This window comes from Oreochromis niloticus, unplaced genomic scaffold (assembly GCF_001858045.2).
Source record: "Oreochromis niloticus isolate F11D_XX unplaced genomic scaffold, O_niloticus_UMD_NMBU tig00008304_pilon, whole genome shotgun sequence".
In the NCBI taxonomy this organism is placed as follows: domain Eukaryota; kingdom Metazoa; phylum Chordata; class Actinopteri; order Cichliformes; family Cichlidae; genus Oreochromis; species Oreochromis niloticus.
The window spans coordinates 33056-56444 of NW_020329108.1; the positions used below are offsets into that span (position 1 = coordinate 33056).

The following is a 23389-nucleotide window of genomic DNA, read 5'->3' on the forward strand; positions in this document are numbered from 1 at the left end:
GTCATGTGACTGAGCGGCTCAGTTCAATGTTATTAAACTTTCTCTGGGTGCGCTTGGTGGGGGTGCTCCGCTGGGAGGGGCGGAGCTGCGAGACTGGGTCAGCGTGCACACACGGAGAGTACTTCAGAGTACTGCTTCTGGTACTGCAGCAGGTAAGTGGGTGCCTGTCCAGGTATGTTTCAGTACACTGAGTACACGGTAGCGCTCCAGAAAGCTACAAACTTAACTTCTTTACACCGAACCAAACTCCGTATAAAAATGTGCAGATGTTTAGTGTCGCGTGGTTTTCCGGAGGCTTGCGAGGTAGAAGTTTGGTAAGTTTGGTGTTTCCGGATGAAAGCGAGTCTGTTTTTAATTCAGCATTAGTCTTTGCTTCAAAATTAACGGGACTCCGTGGTAATCTGAACTTTGGCACGGCGGGGCTCAGCTCCTCACTGTAACACGCTCGTTCGCCCTAATGAAGACGTGCACGAGCCGAGCGAGGACGAGCGACCTCAGATTCACGTAGTTCACCTATGGTTCGATGAGACAGGTGAGGCCGACACGTACAAAGACACACAAAGCGGCAGCAGCGTGTTGGTCCGGCAGGACTCTGCGGTCTTTAAACTTGTTTTGTTCTGTGTGTGCGCGCATGCGCGTGGTTGCTGGATGGTCGAAGTTAAAGACGGTGTCCTGTGCGATCCTCACACACGTGTCACTGCCGTGGCAGATGTTTAATGATCGGGTCCACAACAGTCTTTGCTCCTGGAGCATGATGAGGAGGACACGGAGCTATGAAACTTGGGGAGGTTCCCCTCATGTGTGGAGGAGCAGGCGTCATGGCACACTCCTGCTGGGAAACCACAGAACAGATGAAAAGTGTTGAGGTCACAGTGGGCTGTCCTAGTGTGGGGCGATGTCCCTGCTGTCCTCCTGCACCTTCACCTGTCTCTGTGAGCGTCTGTGGTTATGCCTGAACCTGTGAGGTTTTATGGGACATCAAAGTGACGAGCAGAACGCCGTCAGGGTCATTAGACTCCTGCTGATTTGTTGTGGGGTAATAAAGACATCAGGGAACCAGCGGCTCTTTAAAGTGTCTGAGAGATGAAAGAAAGCTGGCTCACTCAGTTTAATGTTTAACTCACCAGTTAGTTAATAATCAATCAGCAGATCAATATAAAAAAAACTGCACTGTCATGTAGGCTGCACGTTACATAAGACTGCGTGATGCAGTACTCCTTTCTGAACATGAGTAGTACTACTTTATGTAAGACAGCAGTATCTCCCAGCACAGAGCTCACAGTCGGGGTCAATGTCGAGGTAACGGCTGCTCTGTGGGCACGTTTCCATTTCCACAGTGTCAGTCTGGACTGTATGACTTATAAGGTTGATGTTTGTGTTTCACCTGCTGCCCTCATGTTTATGATATCACCAGGTGTGTTTATGACATCAGAAAGTGTTTTGTTCCGGGATCAGGGTCTAGCCCGACTCGCCGTCAGCAGAACTTCCTGTTTTTATGAGTGGAGGTCACGAAGGTCATGTCGACGTCGCGCTATTGTCCAGGTGACTGTTATACTTCGCCCACGTTCCTCTGAGCAGAACAGGTAACGTCCCATCAGACCTGTTTCACCAGTCAACAAGACACCTGCTCAGCTGCTCATTCATACAGCGATTAGTTGATTCTCCTAGCAGCTGATTGGTGATTGGTTGATTCACTAACACAGTACACAGTACAGGGGTGTGTAGTACACAGTACAGGTATATGTAGTACAGGTGAGTTCAGTACATAATTTGATTTAAAACAAGTGACCTGCTGTTTCCATGCCTACAGTTTCCTGCTCTGTGATTGGCCCCAAAGATGTCATCAGTGAAGGTGGACCCCATAGTGAAATCAAGCGCTCTGATTGGTGAAGGGCCGGTGTGGGAGGAGCCGGAACAGACCCTGCTGTTTGTTGACATCATAGGGCAGAAAATCCACCGCTGGAGTCCTGCGACCAATCACATACAGTCTGTGGAAACAGGTGGGCCAATCAGCATTCTCACCTGTCTGACGCTTACCTGAATGTTGCCTGACCATGTCTCACCTGTCCTTCTCCCCTCAGCTGACACAGTGGGCTTCGCGGTTCCTCGCAGGTCAGGCGGGTATGTTGCAGGTGTGGGTCGCAACATTGTGGCTGTTGATTGGCAGACGCACAAGGTGACATCACTGGTGGAGGTCGATGAAGACAAACCAAACAACCGCCTGAACGATGGGAAGGCTGATCCGAGTGGACGACTGCTGACGGGTCAGTCTGCACACCTGGTTACTGTCTTACCTGTGTGTCTCTCTGTTGCTATGGTAACAGTGTGATGTGTTTTAGGTACGATGTTAAGGGATCACCTGTCCGGGGAAAGGAAACAAGGAGCTCTGTTCTCTGTGGCCCCTGACCTCACTGTGACCAAACACCTGAGCCAGGTAACTTAACCTGCCTGTTATACTGACCAAGATAATCCTGTTGGTGTTCTTAATCAAGTGGCTGTATTAACGACGTAATCCATCAGCTAGGTTGGCAAGATGATCAGCTCATTGAACCAGACAATCAATGAGCCCGGTTAACGTGATACCTGACCATGTAAAATAAATGTACAGTCTCACTGTACCTGTCTGTCTCACCTGTCTGCCTCTCAGGTGGACATCTCTAACGGGATGGACTGGTCTGAGGATCAGAAGATGTTTTTCTATATCGACAGTTTGGCTCTGACTGTCGACGCCTTCGACCATGACCCCAGCACTGGGCATATTGGTACCTGTGTACTTATGCTTCACATTGTGTGTGCTTATGGTGTAGTACATCTGTATTTATAGCTGTGTTTCCTAGGTAATCGCCGTGTGGTATACCACATGCAGGAGGGGGAAGGGATTCCTGATGGGATGACTCTTGATGCTGAAGGTCGTCTGTGGGTGGCCTGTTATGACGGAGGGCGGGTCATCAACATCGACCCTGCTACTGGTTAGTTCTGGTTTCTGCTGGTTCTGGGTGTTACTGTAAGTGCGGTCATTTTAAAGTGGTGGTGATGATGATGATGTAGACTACCTGTCATACACGCACAGGTGTGCGGCTGAAGACGATCTCTCTGCCGGTGACGAAGACCACCTCATGTTGTTTCGGAGGTCCAGACTACTCTGAGCTCTATGTGACCTCGGCCAGTCTGGGCCTCAGCCAGTCTGAGAGCAAACAGCAGCCCCTGGCTGGAAGCACCTTCAGGGTGAGTTGGCAGCTCATGTGTTCCCTTTTAATAAACTTTTGACACTTGACTGTGACAAGATGATGAAACACAAAGAGCTCTCAGACTGTTTACAGTAGATGGATGTACTCAACTTTTATGTCATTGACCCAGACTGGAGCTCAGACTTCTTGGATCATCTGTAATATTGTAAGGTAAAGACCCTGCAATAATACAAAGATATCCGAACAATCAGACAACATCCTACGAGCAAGCACTTTGGTGACAGTGGGAAGGAAAAACTGCTGTTTAACAGGAAGAAACCTCACGCAGAACCAGGCTCAGGGAGTGGTGGCCATGGCCGGTTAGTGGTCAAGGTCAATTTTATTTATATGGCACATTTCCAGACAGACGATGCTGCACAAAATACTTAACAATATAAAAATGTCATTAAAAAGAAACAATATAAAACAATAATAATGATATAAAACAATGATAGGACAATAAAAGAATTAAAACAATAACTAAGTAACCAATAACCAATAAATAAAACCAAAATGCTTGGGTCATAATGTGTTAAAAGCCAGGGCATAAAAGTATGTCCTTAGTAGCAATTTAAAATGATCAAGTGTTGGTGCAGATCTGATATTTAGGGGAAGACTATTCCAAAGTCTGGGACCTGCCACAGAGAAGGCTCTATTGCCACGAGATTTGAGATTAGTCCGTGGGATGGATAACATTAATTTTGAGCTAGACCTCATAACTTTTCCTGGAGCATAAACAGAACGGAGCTCAGACAGGTAAGAAGGAGCTCGGGCATTAAGTGACTTAAAACAAAGAGTAAAAGTTTAAATTGGATCCTGTAGGAGACAGGAAGCCAGTGGGGAGGCTAAAACTGGAGATTCAATTCAATTTTATTTATATAGCGCCAAATCACAACAACAGTTGCCTCAAGGTGCTTTATATTGTAAGGTAGACCCTACAATAATAGATACAGAAAAAAACCCCAACAATCAAATGACCCCCTATGAGCAAGCACTTTGGCGACACTGGGAAGGAAAAACTTCATTTTAACAGGAAGAAACCTCCGGCAGAACCAGGCTCAGGGAGGGGCGGGGCCATCTGCTGCGACCGGTTGGGGTGAGAGAAGGAAAACAGGATAAAGACATGCTGTGGAAGAGAGACAGAGATTAATAACAGATATGATTCGATGCAGAGAGGTCTATTAACACATAGTGAGTGAGAAAGGTGACTGGAAAGGAAAAACTCAATGCATCATGGGAATCCCCCAGCAGCCTACGTCTATTGCAGCATAACTAAGAGAGGATTCAGGGTCACCTGGTCCAGTCCTAACTATATGCTTTAGCAAAAAGGAAAGTTTTAAGCCTAATCTTGAAAGTAGAGATAGTGTTTGTCTCCCGAATCCAAACTGGAAGCTGGTTCCATGGAAGAGGGGCCTCCCATTCTACTTTTAGATATTCCAGGAACAACAAGTAAGCCTGCAGTGCGAGATATGGGGTGATATGGTACTACAAGGTCATTAAGATAAGATGGGGCCTGATTATTTAAAACCTTGTGTGTGAGGAGCAGGATTTTGAATTCAATTCTGGATTTAACAGGGAGCCAATGAAGGGAAGCCAATACAGGAGAAATCTGCTCTCCCTTTCTAGTCCCTGTCAGGACTCTTGCTGCAGCATTTTGGATTAACTGAAGACTTTTTGGGGATTTTTTAGGACATCCTGATAATAATGAATTACAGTAGTCCAGCCTGGAAGTAATAAATGCATGAACTAGTTTTTCAGCGTCACTCTGAGACAGGATATTTCTAATTTTAGAGATGTTGCACAAATGGAAGAAAGCAGTCTTACATATTTGTTTAATATGTGCATTGAAGGACATGTCCTGGTCAAAAATGACTCCAAGGTTCCTCACAGTGTTACTGGAGGCCAAGGTAATGCCATCCAGAGTAAGAATCTGCTTAGATACCATATTTCTAAGATTTTCAGGGCCGAGTACAATAACCTCAGTTTTATCCAAATTAAGGAGCAGAAAGTTAGCGGCCATCCAGGTCTTTAACTAATTGGTGTGTGCTATCTGGCTTTATGCATAGATAGAGCTGGGTGTCATCAGCATAGCAGTGAAAATTTATACTAATAGTCGGCTCAACAGTGCTCTGACTTTTTGTCAGCCTGGCTACAGTGCTGAAGAGAAACCTGGGGTTGTTCTTATTTTCTTCAATCAGTGATGAATAGTAAGATGTTCTAGCTTTATGGAGGGCTTTCTTATAAAGCAACAAACTATTTCTCCAGGCTAAATGATGATCTTCTAAATTTGCGACACTGTTATGACCCAGGTCATTGTTGCCGTGTTGTGCTGTTACTCGCCACACCATGCGGGGGCATTGTTTGTACTCTGATGTCTGTGTTAGGTAAGTTTCCAGGTGGAGGCTGACCATTGGTGGAAGAGGGAATGAGGCCAGCTACAAATTGGGACCTGACTGGGCCGGCAGCCCCTCCTCCTACTTCCTGTTTCCAGTGAGCTGCGCGTTTGGGGCCCTTCGTGCCGTGTGACAGAGCTAGGCTGCAGTAAAAATAGTGTAGAGAGTCGTTTATCTAGACATGGTAGCTGTAGGGGTGGGAAGCCGTTTCTTTTACAACCTTTTTCTCCTGTTTCGGGTAGGGAGACAGGTTAGAGGTTTGTATTTTCTTTTGGGGTTGACTCACTATAGGTAAGTCAGTTCTGATTCATTTCCAGTGTGTTTTGTTTGTTGTTTTGGCCATGCCCACCCTGACGCTCGCTACCTGTCAAGTTAATAAAACGACTAGTCATTGTAAAGCTGTGGTTGTGTGATTTACTACTTTTTATTATTTTTCTTGTGTTGCACTCCAGCCCCCACCCCCAGGCCGGTGTGTAACATAATTGGGGGCTCGTCCTTGCCCGTTTGTGTTTTGTGGGGTTGTGTGGTGGCGTGTGGTGTTTGTTGCTTTGTGTGCCTATTGTTTGGTGGCTGGTTTGTGTTGTTGGCCGCAGATGCAGTTTGATTTGGATAACTTCGCTAAGACTCCTACCTTGCAGCAGTTGAACAAGTGTAGGAAGGAGGATTTGCTGCTTATTGCCAGCCGTTTTGATGTGCATGCTCCGGTGGTGGTGAAGAAGGACGAATTGCGGCGGCTTATCACTGAGGCCTTAGGTGAGCGGGGCCTGTTGGCGGGTGTGGCAGTTGCAAGTGAGGCGGGCGTGGCTGCTGTGGAGCCGCTAGCTCCTTTACCTGCTCTTTCCACTACTCCTCCTGTAACCTCTTCTTCTGTAGCTCCTCCTATTCCTACGGTGGGGACGTCAGCTGAGGAGCTCCAGCTGATGCTCCGCATTAAGGAGGTGGAGTTGAGTAATCGCAAGTTGGAGGTGGAGGCGATGCGCCTTCGGGTGAGAGCGCTAGAGCTAGAACGCCAGCCTCCGCCACGTAGCCCTACCCCTGCGCCACCCAGACCTGGTCTCACCCAAGCTCCTCATCAAGATTTTGATGTGGGTAAGCACATTAAATTGGTGCCACCCTTTAGTGAGTCTGAGGAGGATTCGTTCTTTGCTGCTTTTGAGCGTGTTGCTACTGCGTTGAAATGGCCGGAGGAGGTCTGGGCCTTGCTGCTTCAATGTCGGCTGGTGGGTAGGGCTCAGGAGGTGTGTGCTAGTCTCTCGGCAACTGAAAGTTTGGATTATGATGTTGTTAAGGCTGCTGTGTTGCGTGCTTTTGAGTTGGTGCCGGAAGCGTACCGTCAGAAATTTCGGCAGTGTGAGAGAGGGGCTAACCAGACTTATTTGGAGTTCGCGCGTGAGAAAGGTCTGCTTTTTGAAAAGTGGTGTCAGGCTAGCAAGGGTTAAGGAGTTTGCACAGTTGAGGGAATTGATGCTGTTGGAGGATTTTAAGGGGTGCCTGCCAGAGCAGGTTGTTGTCTATTTAAACGAACAGAAAGTTGACTCCCTTGCAAAGGCAGCAGTCCTGGTGGATGAGTTTGCCTTGACTCACAAAAGTGGTTTTTCGCCTCCGCCGCGTCGGGGCCCTAGAGTTTTGCCTGGGGTGGTGGGGGGCACGATCTCCCCCGCTTCCACGGCGTAGCCCTACAGTGGCGGGTGGGGACCGCAGATGTTTCTATTGTCATGAGCTCGGTCACCTCATTGCTTTTTGTCCAGTGCTAAGGACAAAGGAGGTATCGCAGACTAAAACCACATCTGGGGTGGGGCCAGTACAGTGTCGTTCTACTGTGGACCGCCCTGGGCCAGTGCCCGATGGGGTTTTTACGGTGGAGATAGATGAGGTGTTCAGACCTTTTGTCTCTGTGGGTTCTTTGTCACTGTCTGGTGATGCAGCGGACCAGGTTCCAATCACCATATTAAGGGATACGGGGGCAAAGCATTCTGTAGCGCGATGTGGAATTGTGCCTTTCTCTCAGCAGTCGTATTGTGGCTCTGATTTGTTGGTGTGGGGAATTAAGATGAGTATTTTGCCTATGCCGCTTCATACTCGCCCTTTGTATCGGGCGCAGTGCGGGTGGGGGTGCAAGATCAGCTGCCAATTGAAGGCATTGATCTTATTCTGGGAAACGACTTGGCTGGGGGAAAGGTGTTTCTGGCCACTCCTGAAGTCACTGAATGTCCTACTCCGGATATTTTGTGTCATACCTCTTCTGGACTTGGCGACTCCACAGTTTTCCCGGCATGTGTGGTTACACGTGCTCAGGCTCGTCTCCTTGGTGACGTGGTGGACATATCTGAGATGTTCTTGGATGGTTCTGACTCACATAATAGCCCTTCCCCGGAGGTAGACGGTGAGAAATCTAAGGTTTTTAGTGTAGTATCAGAGGACTTGTGTTTGGCAGTGAACAGGGAGCAGCTCGTTGAGGCTCAACAGTCTGATGATACTTTGTCTGCCTTCCGATATGCTGCCTTGCAGCAGGTGGCTGTACCTGGTCCTGCGTCCTACCAATTTGACCACGGGGTTCTGTTGCGCAAGTGGACTCCGGTGTCTGGGTTAGAGGGTGATGTGGTCACTCAGGTTGTGGTGCCGACGGAGTACCGACCCCAGTTTTTGAGTCTTGCCCATGAGCATCATCTGTCGGGCCACTTAGGGATTAGAAAAACGTATGACAGAGTGCTCCGCTATTTTTTTTTTGGCCAGGGCTTAAATCTGATGTGGCTCTTTATTGTCGGTCCTGTCATGTTTGTCAGGTGTCTGGCAAGCCCAATCAGGTCATCCCTCCTGCCCCTTTACTTCCTATCCCTGCAATAGGTGAGCCCTTCGAACATGTCATAGTGGACTGTGTCGGGCCCTTGCCGAAGACCAAGGCAGGTTACCAGTATATACTTACCATAATGTGTGCGGCCACACGGTTTCCAGAAGCTATTCCCCTGCGATCGCTCAGGGCAAAGGCCGTTGTGAAAGCACTAGTTCAGTTTTTTTCTACATTTGGGTTACCGAAACACATTCAAACCGACCAGGGATCTAATTTCCTGTCTAGGGTTTTTGCTCAAGTTATGTCTGAACTGTCTGTTAAGCACCGGGTGTCTAGTGCTTATCACCCAGAAACTCAGGGGGCATTGGAGCGATTCCACCAGACTCTAAAGGCCATGTTGCGGAAGTACTGTGTTGAAACTGATTCAGAATGGGATGTGGGCCTGCCATTGTTGCTGTTTGCCATTCGAGAAGCCACACAAGAGTCCCTGGGTTTTAGCCCGGCGGAGCTGGTTTTTGGACACACTGTGCGTGGACCCTTACGTCTGCTCCAGGAGAGGCGGCTTGCAGACCAGCCGAGACCCGCGCACAATGTACTTGATTATGTGAGTTCGTTTAGGGAGAGGTTGCACGCTGCGTGTGAGTTGGCACGTAGCTCGCTTTCTAATGCCCAGAGTAATATGAAGGAGAGGTATGATAGGAAAACCCTCAAGCGTACCTTTCTGCCTGGTGAGCATGTTTTGGTTTTCCTACCAGTCGTGGGTTCATGTCTTCAAGCTCACTTCAGTGGTCCTTATGAGGTTGAGCGCCAAATCAGTGACACATATTATCTGATTAAAACCCCAGATAGAAGTTCTGGGGCACGCTTAGAGAATTCTAAAATCCTGGAGGATCTTAAGGCTCATTTGTTTTACTTGGATGAGCCCCTCAAGCAGGACATATATAGTCTGATTTGTGGCCATACCATGCTTTTTAGTGACAAACCGACTCAAACCACCGTGCTTGAGCATGATATAGATGTTGGTGACCACAGGCCCATTAAGCAGCATACCTACCGGGTCAACCCAGTAAAGCGGGCTGTTATGAAGGAGGAGGTGGAATATTTGCTGAAGAATGGTTTTGCGGTCCCTAGCTTCAGCCCCTGGAGTTCACCTACCCTTTTGGTGCCTAAATCTGACGAAACTCCACGCTTCTGTAATGATTACCGCAAAGTAAATGCCGTCACTAAACCAGACTCTTTTCCGCTCCCACGTATGGATGACTGCGTAGATAGGGTGGGTTCAGCCAGATTTGTCACAAAGCTGGATCTTTTGAAAGGTTATTGGCAGGTGCCCCTTTCACAACGGGCGGCTGAGATCTCTGCTTTTGTGACACCAGACCACTTCCTGTGATGCCGTTTGGGTTAAGAAATGCTCCGGCCACGTTCCAAAGACTGATGGATACGGTGCTATTGGGTGTCCATGGCTGTGAGGTTTACTTAGATGATATTGTAGTTTATTCACCAACATGGCCAGAGCACATGGACATGCTGCGGGAAGTTTTTGCCCGGTTGAAGGATGCCAGTTTGACAGTGAATCTTGCCAAGTGCGAGTTCGGCAAAGCTGTGGTTACCTATCTGGGGAAACAGGTGGGACAGGGGCAGGTCCGCCCTCTCACGGCCAAAGTTCAGGCCATTTTGGATTTCCCAGTACCAACAACACGGCGTCAACTTCGCCGTTTTCTGGGTATGCGTGGCTACTACCGTGGGTTCTGCAAAAATTTTGCCACAGTGGTTACTAGGGATGGGTATTGATAAGATTTTAACGATTCCGATTCCATTTTCGATTCTGTTTAACGATTCGATTCTTTATCGATTCTCTTATCGATTCTTATTTTTAAAAAGGAGAACACTAAGGTCGATTAGCTTAGAATTTTGTTTTATATCTTCTCTTTGAACAAGATAGAAATTTAGGAGTAACATGGCCTTATAAACCCAACAGTGGGATCTTAAGAGATCCAGCCTATGGCTCTTCAGTGGGGTGTCACAGGGTCCCCGGGGAAAATTGTAAATGTAAAACAATAAAATAAATATTCTTCTGTAGCAATAACAAAGTATAACATAAATTATTCTGTAGCAATTACACAAGAATATCCAGTAATGTCCCTGCCTACAATTAAACACATTCACTTACCATCTGCTGTGGCAAATGGCTACAAGGTTTTGACCACAAACTAGTCACTGCTCGGTGACATTCGGGCCTGAAAAGAGACGCTACCGGTAGACTGCAGCGACAACTGCCAGCGAGCGCCAGCCAGACTCTGTCTGTCTCTCTCATCACGGTCACCTAAATGCACAATGGCAGGTTTTGTAATAAAGCAGATCGCGCTAACATAATATGCACTGTTAGTTGATTAGTTACCTGCCGCATTAACGGGAGAAGACGTGCAAACCGCTGCTGCTGGGTTGAGATTCACGAGTCCGGAGCGGAATTAAAAACACGACATTCATTTAAGTTCATCGCGTGTTTTGTGAGCAAATGCTTTTGCATATTCATAGTGTTTCCTCCCTTAAATGAAATATCTACTTTGCAAGTATTGCAAGTTGCCCTGTTGTCATCCGTTCTGGTAAAGTATAACCAAACTTTTGAGCGTTTGAGCCGCTTAGGCGCCGTGTTTCCTGCCAGGTACGCTCCGACGCTCCACAACGTGGTGACGTCATTCGGGGCGACTGGAATTGATAAGGGAATCGTTTGCAAAAATGGCAAACGATTCCAAGGACTTGAAACAGTGGGAACCGGTTCTCAACAAGAACCGGTTTTCGATACCCATCCCTAGTGGTTACTCCCTTGACTGCGTTGACAAGTCCGTCACACCTCTTTTTGTGGAACTCTGACTGTCAGGAAGCATTTGACTCAGCCAAAGCCCTGTTGTGCAGTGCCCCAGTGTTAGGTGCCCCTGATTTTACTCGCGCGTTCAAGTTAGAGGTGGATGCCAGTGCTTATGGTGCAGGTGCTGTACTTTTGCAGGAGGATGACCAGGGAATTGATCACCCACTGTGCTACTTCTCGAAAAAGTTCAATAAGCATCAGATGATTTATGGCACAATTGAGAAGGAGACTCTAGCGTTACTTTTGGCCCTCCAACATTTTGAAGTGTATGTCAGTTCCAGCCCCGCACCAACTGTTGTTTATACTGACCACAATCCCCTGGTCTTCCTTTCTCGCATGCGAAATAACAACCAGCACCTCATGCGATGGTCCTTGTTGCTGCAGGACTTTAACATTGACATTCATCATCTCCGAGGGGCCAGGGCTCTAGACTAACTTTTTGACATGGGCGCACCAGTACGCCTAACTTTAAAAATTTAGGCGTACTGGCACAAATGTTAGGCGCACTCAAATTTTTCAACCGCATCACTTAACACCGCAGTTTTACATGTTTTTTGGGGGGGAAATTGCAGTCCATACAGACAATATTCATTTCTAAATTATTAACTAACAATCTTGTGCTTAAAGTGCTTTGTCAATATTATAGAAAATGTTAAACTTAATCATCATCTTGGCCTCCTCTGACGACCTGTTTGCTGCTGCCTGCTGCTGAAAGGCAGTGGGGAGAGGGGACACTTGGGCAGTGCATTCATTGCAGCATATAATGTGTTTTCTGGATAAACTGCTGTTTTTTCAGCATTCAAAGATTGATGGCACCATGTCAGAGCTGGCTATGAATTTCAGATGGATCAGTCCTTAACTTAACACAAAAGTTATCAATAGTTCTTTTCTTATTACCCACAGCTACATCCACTTCTGTCAGGCCTAGGCTGCTCACTAGGGCTGGGTATCATCACTGATTTCTATAATCCATTCGATTCCGGTTCTCAAAGTCCTGATTCGATTCAATTTAGCCTCAGACAGTCAGAAATATTATAATTCTGATCATTTATCAGCACTGATACACATGAGACTTCATCAGAATTGTGAACATCACAGCAGATGCCTTTGTGTCAAAGTAACTGAGAATAAAACACAGAAAAACATGAAGGAGATTTTCCTGGTCTGGAGTTTTATAGCAGATAACCTTAAAAATATTCTGCAATTTTGCATAATTTTAAGAAGTTTAAATTTCTTCAGTATTGAACAGCAGAAATTAGGCTTTCTTGTCCGAGGTCATTTAAGTGAAAAAAAGAAAAGAAAAAGACAGCGGCCGACAGCGCTGTAAACAACGGTAGACTGGTGGGTAATAAGCGAATAAATAATGCAGAAAACAGAGATTTGAGACGGGAAACTGTTCTTGAAGTACAGAGAGAGAGAGAGAGGGAGCTGTGCATGAAGTGTGATTTTTATCGTGGTGGAAGCAAAACAGCAAAAGTAAGAGGGAATTCATGACGACATTGATCAAATGTGAAGCGTAGTTTGCTGCTGGCTTGGCGAATTTTGGTTGGAGAGACAAAACCTGCAGCTCAGAATCAGCGCAAAAAAGACGGAAACACAGCGTGGACCCGACGCATCAGAATTGCTAAGCTCCGACAGCGTGTCTGTGTTCGGGCTGTGGGGTGAGAAAGCCGAGAAAGACAAAGCTGATTCTGATGCGTTGGGTCCGCTCTGTGTTTACGTCTTTGTGTGGAATCCGTTAATGAATTGATATCGCTTTATTCAAGCTACTCACCTCTCTTTTCCACCTGCACTTTCAACTGGACCAGGGCCAATCACAGAGGTCCCGCCCCTGACTATCTCTGATTGGTTTAGTCCACGATAGGGGCATAATGTGTGTCTGTTGTTGACCACACGGAGAGTTGCAGAGAGATTTTTTTTTTTTTTTTTTTTTTTTGTTACCCGAAAATATTTGGTCGCACCGGTGCGACCAAATATTTTTTTTTTAGTCGCACCACTGAAAAATTTGGTCGCATTTGCGACCAAATTGGTCGCACTCTAGAGCCCTGCGAGGGGCTGATAATATTGTGGCCAATGCACTATCCCGAGTAGAGACCTAGATTCAGCATCTCTTAAAGGATGGAGATGCTTGATTTTAGATAGGGGGGTGTTATGACCCAGGTCATTGTTGCCGTGTTGTGCTGTTACTCGCCACACCATGCGGGGGCATTGTTTGTACTCTGTGATGTCTGTGTTAGGTAAGTTTCCAGGTGGAGGCTGACCATTGGTGGAAGAGGGAATGAGGCCAGCTACAAATTGGGACCTGACTGGGCTGGCAGCCCCTCCTCCTACTTCCTGTTTCCAGTGAGCTGCGCGTTTGGGGCCCTTCGTGCCGTGTGACAGAGCTAGGCTGCAGTAAAAATAGTGTAGAGAGTCGTTTATCTAGACATGGTAGCTGTAGGGGTGGGAAGCCGTTTCTTTTACAACCTTTTTCTCCTGTTTCGGGTAGGGAGACAGGTTAGAGGTTTGTATTTTCTTTTGGGGTTGACTCACTATAGGTAAGTCAGTTCTGATTCATTTCCAGTGTGTTTTGTTTGTTGTTTTGGCCATGCCCACCCTGACGCTCGCTACCTGTCAAGTTAATAAAACGACTAGTCATTGTAAAGCTGTGGTTGTGTGATTTACTACTTTTTATTATTTTTCTTGTGTTGCATTCTCCCCCCCCCCCCCCTTTCACCCGTTGCCTACTGGTGGTGGTCAGAGGGCCCGGTGGCGCCAGTGTCCGGCAGCCTCGCCTCTGTCAGTGCGCTCCAGGGTGGCTGTGGCTACAACGTAGCTTATCATCACCAGTGTGTGAATGTGTGCGTGAATGGGTGGATGACTGGATGTGTAAAGCGCTTTGGGGTCCTTAGGGACTAGTAAAGCGCTATACAAATACAGGCCATTTACCATTTTTACCATGATCGACCTCTGTTGGAGTAGCGTTCAATTAGCTGCTCTGCTCTATGTTGGTACAGGGCATTGAAGATGATAACAGTGGGTGGATTATATTCTTAAACTTAGTTACAGCACTTTCAGAAAGACATCTACTGTGATAAAGTCTACTCTCCACTGCTGTGTAATCAATTATTGTAAATGTAAATGTTATCAGGAAATGATCAGACAGCAGAGGGTTTTCAGGAAACACTGTTAAATGTTCAGTTTCTATGCCATATGTTAAAACAAGATCTAGAGTGTGATTAAAGTGGTGGGTGGGTTCTTTTACATTTTGAGAGAAATGCCATGTTGAGGCTGTCATTTTTAGCATCTACATGAATGTTAAAATCACCCACAATAATTATTTTATCTGAGCTGAGCATTAAATCAGATAAAAAGTCTGAGAAATCAGAGAGAAACTCTGTGTAAGGCCCAGGTGGACGATAGATGATAACAAGTAAGACTGTTTTTTTGAGTTTTACAGCTGGGGTGGACGAGGCTAAGCATCAGGCTTTCAAATGAATTAAAAGTCTGTCTTGGTCTTTCGTTAATTAATAGGCTGGTGTGAAAAATTGCTGCCACACCGCCCCCTCGGCCTGTGCTTCGAGGTTTCTGGTAGTTAGAATGACTCGGGGGTGTTGATTCATTTAAACTAACATAATCATCCTGCTGCAACCAGGTTTCTGTAAGGCAGAGTAAATCGATTTGTTGATCAATTATTAAGTCATGTACTAACAGAGACTTGGAGGAGAGAGACCTAATATTTAATAATCCACATTTCACTGTTTTACTCTTTGGTTCAGATGTGGATACTGTATTGTTCTTTCTTTGTGATTTTTTTTTTTTTTTTACTTTTATTTTTTTATTTGTTTAAATTGTTTGTTGATGGTTTTTAGTTTGTTTTTTGTCTGTTTGGGAGCTGACACAGTCTCTATGGAGATGGGTTTTGGGGAGGGGGGGGGTAACAGGAGGAGAGAAGCTGCAGAGAGGCATGTAAGACTGCAACTCTGCTTCCTGGTCCCAACTCTGGATAGTCATATTCTGGGAGGGTTAACAAATTTGTCCATATTCCTAGAAATGAGAGCTGCTCCATCCAAAGTGGGATGGATGCCGTCTCTCCTAACAAGACCAGGTTTCCTCCAGAAAGTTTCCCAATTATCTATGAAGCCCACATCGTTTTTTGGACACCACTCAGACAGCCAGCAATTTATGGAGAACATGCGACTAAACCTGTCACTCCTGGTCTGATTGGGTATATGATCTCTCCGTTTGGTACCAGTTAGCAGGCGAGCGGCTGAATTTTGGATGATCTGAAGACTATGAATGAGGCCTGGTCGAGACCAAAATACAATGAATTGCAGTAGTCCAATCTGCAAGTATCCTACAAGGTGGATGACACGTTCGAAGACGTTAGCCAGGTGGTATGGCTTTACCTTGGCTAGCTGTCTTAACTGAAAGAAGCAGGATTGGACTACTGCACTCACTTGCTTATTCATTTGAAAAGAACCATCAAGGTAGACAAGGTTTTTTTGCATGTGTTTTACAGTAGGAGGAAAGGGGGCTCAGAGTGCTATCGATGTGATTTTGACAAAGTTGCCGAAAATGGCAACTTCAGTTTTATTTTTGTTTCGCTTTAGAAAATTTAAAGATATCCACTGTTTCATGTCATCAAGGCAACGTAATAAAAGCTGGGGACAGTCTGACCCTGCTTTTAAAGGCAGATAAATCTGCAAATCGTCAGCAAAGCAGTGGAATGAAATGTATCCCGAAAAGATAGAACCCAATGGCAACAAATACAGTGCGAACAGGGCAGGACCCAAAATAGAGGCCTGAGGTACACCATAATTAAGAGGGGATATTTTGGAGCTATGGGGGCCCATATTAACATAAAAACACCTTCCTGACAAGTAGGACTGAAACCACTGGAGGGCAGATCCTTTTAGGCCAGCATGAAATTCCAGCCGTGATAACAGGATGTCGTGGTCGACCGTGTCAAAAGCTGCTGACAGGTCCAACAATAAAATGGCAGCAGGGCTGCCAGAGTCCAGAGTTGAAAGACTATCATTGAAAACCCATAAAAGTGCCGTCTCAGTGCTGTGTAGTGATTTAAAACCAGACTGAAATTTTTCAGAGATCTTGTTAAAATCAAGGTGGGCCTGCAACTCCAAGTAGACCACTTTCTCCAGAACTTTAGAAAGAAAAGGAAGCTTTGAGATTGGCCTGTAATTGGAAAGAACAGTTGGGTCCAGGTTATGTTTTTTAAGAAGAGGCTGAGCTATAGCTTGCTTAAAGCATGATGGGACACAGCCTGTAGCAAGGGACATATTAATTAATCTCAGGATAAAAGGCCCAACAGTATTAAAAGTGTTTTTAAGCAAGCTTGGGGCGAGACAATCACTTATTAAACTTGGGAGTACGGTATATAAGGGCACACAACAAAGGGGCAGCACAGTTCAGGTGTAAATCAAACAGCTGGAGTTCAAAACTAGAAAATGAATAGTGCCGTAATGTTTGATGACAGTGAAATTGAGTGTTGAACACAGTGGCTATCTCTCCCCCCCACCAGAGGACCGAGGGAGGCTGAAGAATGAGCAATCAGGAGGAACCAGTTCTGAAAAAGCTACAGACTTACCGGGTTGAAGCCATGTTTCTGTCAGAAACAGGAAGTCCAGCTGTTGTGACTTTGGGAAGTTGTTTAATACAAATGTCTTGTTTGCTAAAGATCTTACATTTAGTAGAGCCATTTGAAGGGCGTAAATTCTAACAACCAAGGCACCGGCTCGGTTAAGCGTGCAAAGATTTCTGTGGTCCATTCCGCTTCTTCCAGTAAGTGGTGTAGGACGCTGGTGTATCTCTAATCGAATATTATGGTCGACAGTATCGAACGCTGCACTGAGGTCTAGCAGGACAAGCGTAGAGCTAAGTCCACTGAATGGATGATGGATGGTTCATTGTGGGGTACAGTTCAGTCTCTACAGAAACAAATGATCCCAAAGAACTCGGGTGTTGGTCAAAGGCATTCAGCTGCTGAGAACATCAGCTAAGTTTTCATAATGTCCTTCAAACTCTTTCCAGATCAAAGGGAGAGCAGACTATTTCATTCAGGGAGAGCTTTTGTTATCGGGTCATTCTGTTTGTTAAAGTGAGGCTCTGATTGGCTGAATTCCTGTTCAGCCAATTCCGTCAATGTGGTCGCCACTTAACTGGGTAACTGTCACCTGCCCTGACTCCTGCGTGTGTGTGTGCACAGGTCACGGGACTCGGGGTCAAAGGTCGACCTTCATACGCTTTCTCTGGATGAACTTCAGGAGGACAAGACCTGATCCATCAGTGAACGCTAACAGCCAATCACAGCACACATCAACATGATGAACTAATCAACGTTTGCTGATTACTTGTCAATCAATTAGTGTACTGATATATAATTAACGATCATCAGTCACACAGATTAATGATGCTTTATGTTGGAAATAAAACCTGAGTGACATCAGAGGGATTGTGGGTAATGTAGTGTCAAACAGAACAGACTGCATCATGTTGACAAGGTGCGCTTTATTTACACACCGAGTGCAGAATCACCACCAAACACAAACACAGACACGTACAAGCATTGCTACACGGTGATCTAGAAAATGTCTGTACACATAGAAAACGTTGTGCTGCCATTTTTTTGTCTTCTTTGAATCTAAATGATGAAGAGGAGAGAAGGGGAGGCTCTAAAGTCTGAGACTGGACCTCCAAAAGGAAACGGGGACTGCAGAAACACTACAGGTACATCGGTGGGAGTCGAGGTGAGTCGAGCACAGAGCCCCACCTGCCAACTTCGCTGTCATCGTGAACCTGCTCAGGTGGATTCCGGTACACAGGTGGGAGTTCCTCGGGTTTCAGCTACAGCGGCCCCTCTGTGCCACGCTCCACACTGCAGCGTTAACTGATTTGTGACCTTTGGGTGACCAGCTGTGCAGGTGTGTGTGCATGAACAGCTGGAGAACAGCATGTTGTTGCTGGTGAGTCTCTGCAATTTAACAGGTTAACTGACAGGTGTGGGCTCAGGAGGGTGGAGAAGGGGTGGAGCCACAGGTAAACAGAGTGATACTTCAGTGAGGCTCTGGTACCTGCAGTAAGGCCAGTAGATACAGTAGAACACAGTAGAATATAGTGAAGGTAGAACCCTGTACAGTTAAAGAAACAGACCGGAGAAGCCCATGCACTCTGACCCCCCCGACCTTTGACCCTTCACGTGTTTGTTAGCCCTCGTGGTGTGAAAAGGCATGTGTGCGCCTTTGCTCCAGTCCAAACCCAAATGATGCTCTACAGCACCACCTGTGGCTAGACACGACTTTGTTTTTAGCACTGCGGGTTCTCGGTTGTCAAGTCAACGGCGTTCAGAGCCGCATGGTTCCAGGAAGTGAAATTCTATCTGACGACAGACCACATGATCTTTGTCAGGAGAGGTCAAAGGTCAGGTTCAGTCTGTAAAGTGCTCTGAGGAACATTTGCTGGGAAGGTCATGTGATCTAATCAGGTGTTATTTTATGTCTGTGGCGAGGAGGAAAGGCAATGATTAGGACTATATCAGATCAGCTGGAGGGACGCTGCGCCCTGATTGTTCTGTCATGCTGCTGGACTTCAGTCAAGAGGTGTTTAAAACACCTGCTGAAGTGTTCACCTGACAGCCAAACAGCCAATCACAGCAGGACAGGGCGTCCTTCCGATCGATCCGGTTTAGCAGAGGTCAGGTGTGTGGGCGCCCAGTCTATGCACAAAGAGACCAATAAAATAACATAGAAAACATGATGTCATCAGTTAGAGCGATCAGAAAAGTTCAAAGTGCTAATTGGTCCCATCGATAAAAAGTGGGCGTTGTCGCTCTTCGCGACCTCTTAATAGTGCTCCTCTGTGTGGGCGGGGTCACAGAAGAAGCGAGAGCTGCGTTTGGCAGTCCGAGCCGTGAAGGGGACGGTCTTCAGAGCTGCAGGTAAGAGAATAAACAGCCAGTCAGAGGACAGCTGACACACCTGCTGTGGTCACTCACGTGCCTTGGCAACATGTTTACCTGTTATGATATCCTCGATAGCGCCGTCCTTCCCCTCGTAAACATGGCGGCTGTCTTTTCCTTGGCGCCTTCTGAGCTCCGTGATCAGCTCCTGCTGCTGCCGCTTCCCCCTGTGGGATGGAGACTGAGAGGGGGAGGGGCTTCAGTATTACATGCTGTGACACGTCACGTCACTTGATCGATCGATTAGTGATCAGAATAAACCTAAATCTAACCCCTCGGGCCTGCTGACCAATCAGAGACTGTTGAAATGATGATGTCAGCGAGGACAAAGAGAATTACTGAGCTTCATTTTTAAAAACAAAGATGTAAAGAAACCTTCAGAGAACCAAGGCGTTTTTAAAATACCTGAAAACTAAACCTTTTGGTTTAATGTGGGAATTCAACATGGAGGTGCGAGCATAAGCTCCTCCTCCATCAGGAGGTTCAATCCAGCTGAAATAATGATAGCTATGTAATGGATTATGTCATGAAGTTTCACCCTGGTCTCCTCTTCCTCCTCCTGCTGCTCCTCCTGTTCCAGTTTCTCCAACAACATCTGCTCCTGACGCCGCCTCTGCTCGTTCTCCTCCTCAGCCAGCTGGAGATGCACAGAAACATATTAATGCAAAACTAAACCCAACTGATATTGGCCCACTGTCAGAGAGGGAGAATGTTCTATAGACAAAGGTTACCCACCCTGTAGGCTTTGATGAAACGAACAAAGATTGGGAAGAAGACGGACGGCGGCATCGTCTTTGAACTCTCTCCGAAAAACTTCACGGCATCTTCAAAGGCATCCTAAAGTTTGTATACACACACAGACACACAGACAGCTGGTTATCATCAGTTTACCTGTTTTCTTACCTTAAAAAAAAAAACTAACAATACATAAAAAACTGATTTAGAAAAAAGTTAAAAACGTGTAAAACTTGTAGTTTTAGTGTTGGTAGTTTAGTGGGTTTACCCCTCTTCTTCTCCTTCTACCTCTTCGTCTTCTCCTTCTACCTCTTCTTCTTCTCCTTCTTCATCATCTTCTCCTTTTACCTCTTCTTCTCCTTGTTCGTCTTCTCCTTCTTCTCCTTCTCCTTCTCATCCTTCTTCTTCTTCTTCTCCTTCTCATCCTTCTTCGTGCTCGGCTGTTTCGTGTTCACAATTTGAGCTGATTCTGCAGGAGGAGTTGTACCTGAATCATGGCTGCGTGGTACCACATGGTGTATGTGTGTTTCTCACCTGAGCAATGCGCGCGTCCTCCTGCAGTTTGCTGAGCCGTGATTCGTTCCTGCTGATGAAGTCTTTGAGCGTAGCGTTGTGCGACACGCTGAACTCTCTCCAGGTGAGCTCCATGCCGCGCTGGAGCTCCTTCACGTCACTCAGCACGTTCTCCAGACTCACTGCACAGCACAGGTAAACGAGCTCAGGTAAATGGGCATCTCGCCGCAAGCGCAGCGTCCTGATTGGCTGTCAGACTCACCTGCGGCAGCCTTGTCCACGTAGTGAAGCTCGTTGTAAAACAGAGACACAGCAGGATACTTCTCTCTCACCACGTTGCTGATGTAATGAAGCAGCGTTTGTGTCCTGTCGGTCGACTTGGTCTCCAGTAACTATGCAGAAAACCCACAACCATGGTAACCACAACAAACAAACAAGCACCAGGGCTCTAGAGTGCGACCAATTTGGTCGCAAATGCGACCTAATTTCTCAATGGTGCGACTAAAAAAAAATCCTAGGTTGCACCGGTGCGACCAGCCGTTTGAGTAAAAAAAAGATCTCCTCAACTCTAAAAGTCTCTGTGTGGTCAACAGCAGACAACATTATGCCCATATTGTGGTCTAACCAATCAGAGATAGTCAAGGTCGGACCTCTCAGATGCCCATGCACAAGGTAAGATGTTCAGATATTGAGAAGTTCAGTTCAAAGCCTTTGAGGCACTTTTAATTTTGACTTTCTATTTATTTTATGTATCTTAAGATATTTTAAGTTTAAATTTCAGCTCAGTGAAGCACTTTAAGCACAAGAACTTTCTCTGTACCCTATTTTTAGGACTATAAGGCGCACTTAAAATCCTTTAATTTCCTCAAAAGTGTGCCTTATGTATGAATTCTGGTTGTGCTTACTGACCACGAAACGATTTTATGTGGTACACGGTGCTCAAAAATCTGTCAAAATGCTTTAGTATGACTTTGGTAAGCTACGAAGCTGCACCGCTTGATGGATTGTTGGAGCATTACGGTTACTGCAGTCAGGAGCCTCGTGTAGTAATACGTACTGTGCTTCAACATAATATTGCCGTATTGTGTGCGTATAAGGACCCCAAAATGGCTCCTGTTAACAGACATGCTTACGAAATGGATTTCAAACTCTAACAGTCATACAGGAATAGAGCAGCTGCAAGAGAATTCAACATTAATGAATCAATGGTACAGAAGTGGAGGAAGCAAGAAGAATGAGTTGAGTAAAGTTTGACTTGTCTGACTGTTTGGTTTTGCTTAATGCGCCTTATAATCCCATGCACCTTATGGTCTGAATAATATGGTAACTTATCTTTCTTGTAGAAATGTGCTCCAAATAAAGAACTTTGTGATGACAAGATTGTTCATTAATCATTTACAAATCAATACTGTCTGTATGGACACCAATTAAAAACAAGGTGAACATGTAAAGTTGTGGTGTTAAGCGATGCGGTTGCAAAATTTGTGGGCACCTAACTTTTGTGCTGGTGCACCTAAGAAAAAAAAGTTAGTCTAGAGCCCTGAAACAAACAAACGCTCACAGCTGCGTGTCGGGGCCTATTAAAGCTCCTTCTGAGCCTTGTGGTGGGATTCGCTGTACCAGGGGTGCCTGTGCTGATTTCTGATGGAAGTCTGTGAGAAATTGGTTCAACCCAGCTGCCACAGCAACGCACCAAGTTATAAAAGTCAAGAGATCCACGACCGACTCACGTGACATAGGATGTGATGTCGTTGCTTATTTTGGTACATAAACATGTCAGGCAGTGAAACGTCAATAATTAAAAATTAAAGCTGTTTAAGTGATAAAGACACTAAATTCAAAATAAAATAAACCTAAATCATGTTGTGCTGATTGGTCAGATCAGTGGTTCTGTGTGTGTGTGTGTGTGTGTGTGTGTGTTACCAGGTCTAAGCTCTGCAGCTTGAATCCGTACACCGCTCCTCTCTTACTGCTGTTCATGTAGTTTCCCAAAGCCAAGATGATCTACGACAACACACAGCAGCTGAGCATGAATATTGATGACACTGACTGATTATTGATACAGAAACAGAGAATCAGGCAGAATATCCACAGGTAACCTCAGACTGACCTCGAGGATCTTCTTCAGCTTCTGAGATGACTTTATAGAAACTGAGGCTGCGATCATGGCGTGGAGTTGCTGAAAGGAAACGAGACAGTCAGATGGGTCACACCTGCCGATATACCTGCATACCTTCCTGTCTGTATGTCTGTCTCACCGGTGTTAACATCTGGACGTTGTCGCTGAAGTTGCCCATGAAAGTCATGATGGTCATGCGCTGGCCTAGTCTTTCAAGGCGACTGAACTGCATCATGAAGCGATCTTCGTCGCTTAGCGCCTCCAGAGGTTTTCGGTCCCTCTCATATTGCCGTAGCAGCTTCACCTCAGCCTCCGTCGGCAGGAAACGCATCAGACACTCTACAAAGTCCACTCGAACGGTCCGGAGGTCGAACCTGGAGAGATGATGGACTGGGTTGATCTGATAGCATGACTCAGAGTGTACACAGGTACCTAATAAGCCACTTAAACACACCTGTAGAGGGTCACCTGATTGATTTCAGGCACACTGCAGTATGGCTGACTCAGATTCAGTTCTGAGGCCTGAATCTGAAGTCTGATTATCACTGATGGAACCCAGGCCAGACCAGACCTGCTTTTTTTGGGGTCACAGGATGCTCACTATGATGCTGTTTAAAACTCTGAAGTACTCTGAGACAGAGGAGCTTCTATGATGTTATCTCAGGCTGGGTGTGAAGGCTGTTTGTCTGATGAATGGAAGCCACCATGAGTAAATTCTCAGCTAACAGAGGTAACAAACTCCAAATGTTAAAATCTCTGATATCGGAGGCAGAAAGAAGAAGATCAAGGATCAA

General features: G+C 46.1%; 2 protein-coding genes across 10 annotated transcripts in view; one reads left to right on the forward strand and one right to left on the reverse strand.

Moving 5' to 3' along the window:
• Positions 1–17719, forward strand: rgn (regucalcin). Of its 5 annotated transcripts, none has more exons than XM_005466104.4 (8): positions 1–152; positions 1811–2000; positions 2082–2264; positions 2340–2434; positions 2648–2762; positions 2838–2969; positions 3071–3225; positions 5612–5784. In XM_005466104.4, the coding sequence occupies exons 2-8, from the start codon at positions 1838–1840 to the stop codon at positions 5654–5656; spliced, it is 888 nt and encodes a 295-aa protein (XP_005466161.1). In that variant the 5' UTR covers positions 1–152; positions 1811–1837; the 3' UTR covers positions 5657–5784. The 5 variants fall into 5 exon arrangements, with proteins under 5 accessions (XP_005466161.1, XP_003460205.1, XP_005466160.1 ...); XM_003460157.5 differs by lacking the exon at positions 5612–5784 and adding an exon at positions 17480–17719 and having other exon boundaries at positions 2–152; XM_005466103.4 differs by lacking the exons at positions 1–152; positions 5612–5784 and adding exons at positions 320–532; positions 17480–17719.
• LOC100693318 (formin-like protein 2) overlaps positions 17561–23389 on the reverse strand; it is a 21121-nt gene continuing 15292 nt past the window's right edge. For 3 of the 5 annotated variants that reach the window (XM_013267766.3, XM_013267765.3, XM_005466105.4), the window contains 9 exons: positions 22735–22969; positions 22587–22655; positions 22400–22480; positions 20739–20868; positions 20498–20658; positions 19964–20065; positions 19767–19865; positions 19286–19409; positions 17561–19201 (listed from right to left, as the gene is read on the reverse strand). In XM_013267766.3, coding sequence (XP_013123220.1) covers positions 19113–19201; positions 19286–19409; positions 19767–19865; positions 19964–20065; positions 20498–20658; positions 20739–20868; positions 22400–22480; positions 22587–22655; positions 22735–22969 — 1090 coding nt within the window. In that variant the 3' untranslated portion in view covers positions 17561–19112. Of the gene's footprint in view, positions 19202–19285; positions 19410–19766; positions 19866–19963; positions 20066–20231; positions 20451–20497; positions 20659–20738; positions 20869–22399; positions 22481–22586; positions 22656–22734; positions 22970–23389 lie in introns of those variants that run through there. The other 2 variants (XR_003218496.1, XR_003218497.1) reach the window with 2 other exon arrangements.

Coding starts and splice junctions, on each gene's coding strand:
- rgn (XM_003460157.5), top strand. CDS start 1,838: ATGTCATCAGTGAAGGTGGACCCCATAGTGAAATCAAGCGCTCTGATT. Junction 2,001..2,081: donor CATACAGTCTGTGGAAACAG/GTGGGCCAATCA, acceptor TTCTCCCCTCAG/CTGACACAGTGGGCTTCGCG. Junction 2,265..2,339: donor GAGTGGACGACTGCTGACGG/GTCAGTCTGCAC, acceptor GATGTGTTTTAG/GTACGATGTTAAGGGATCAC.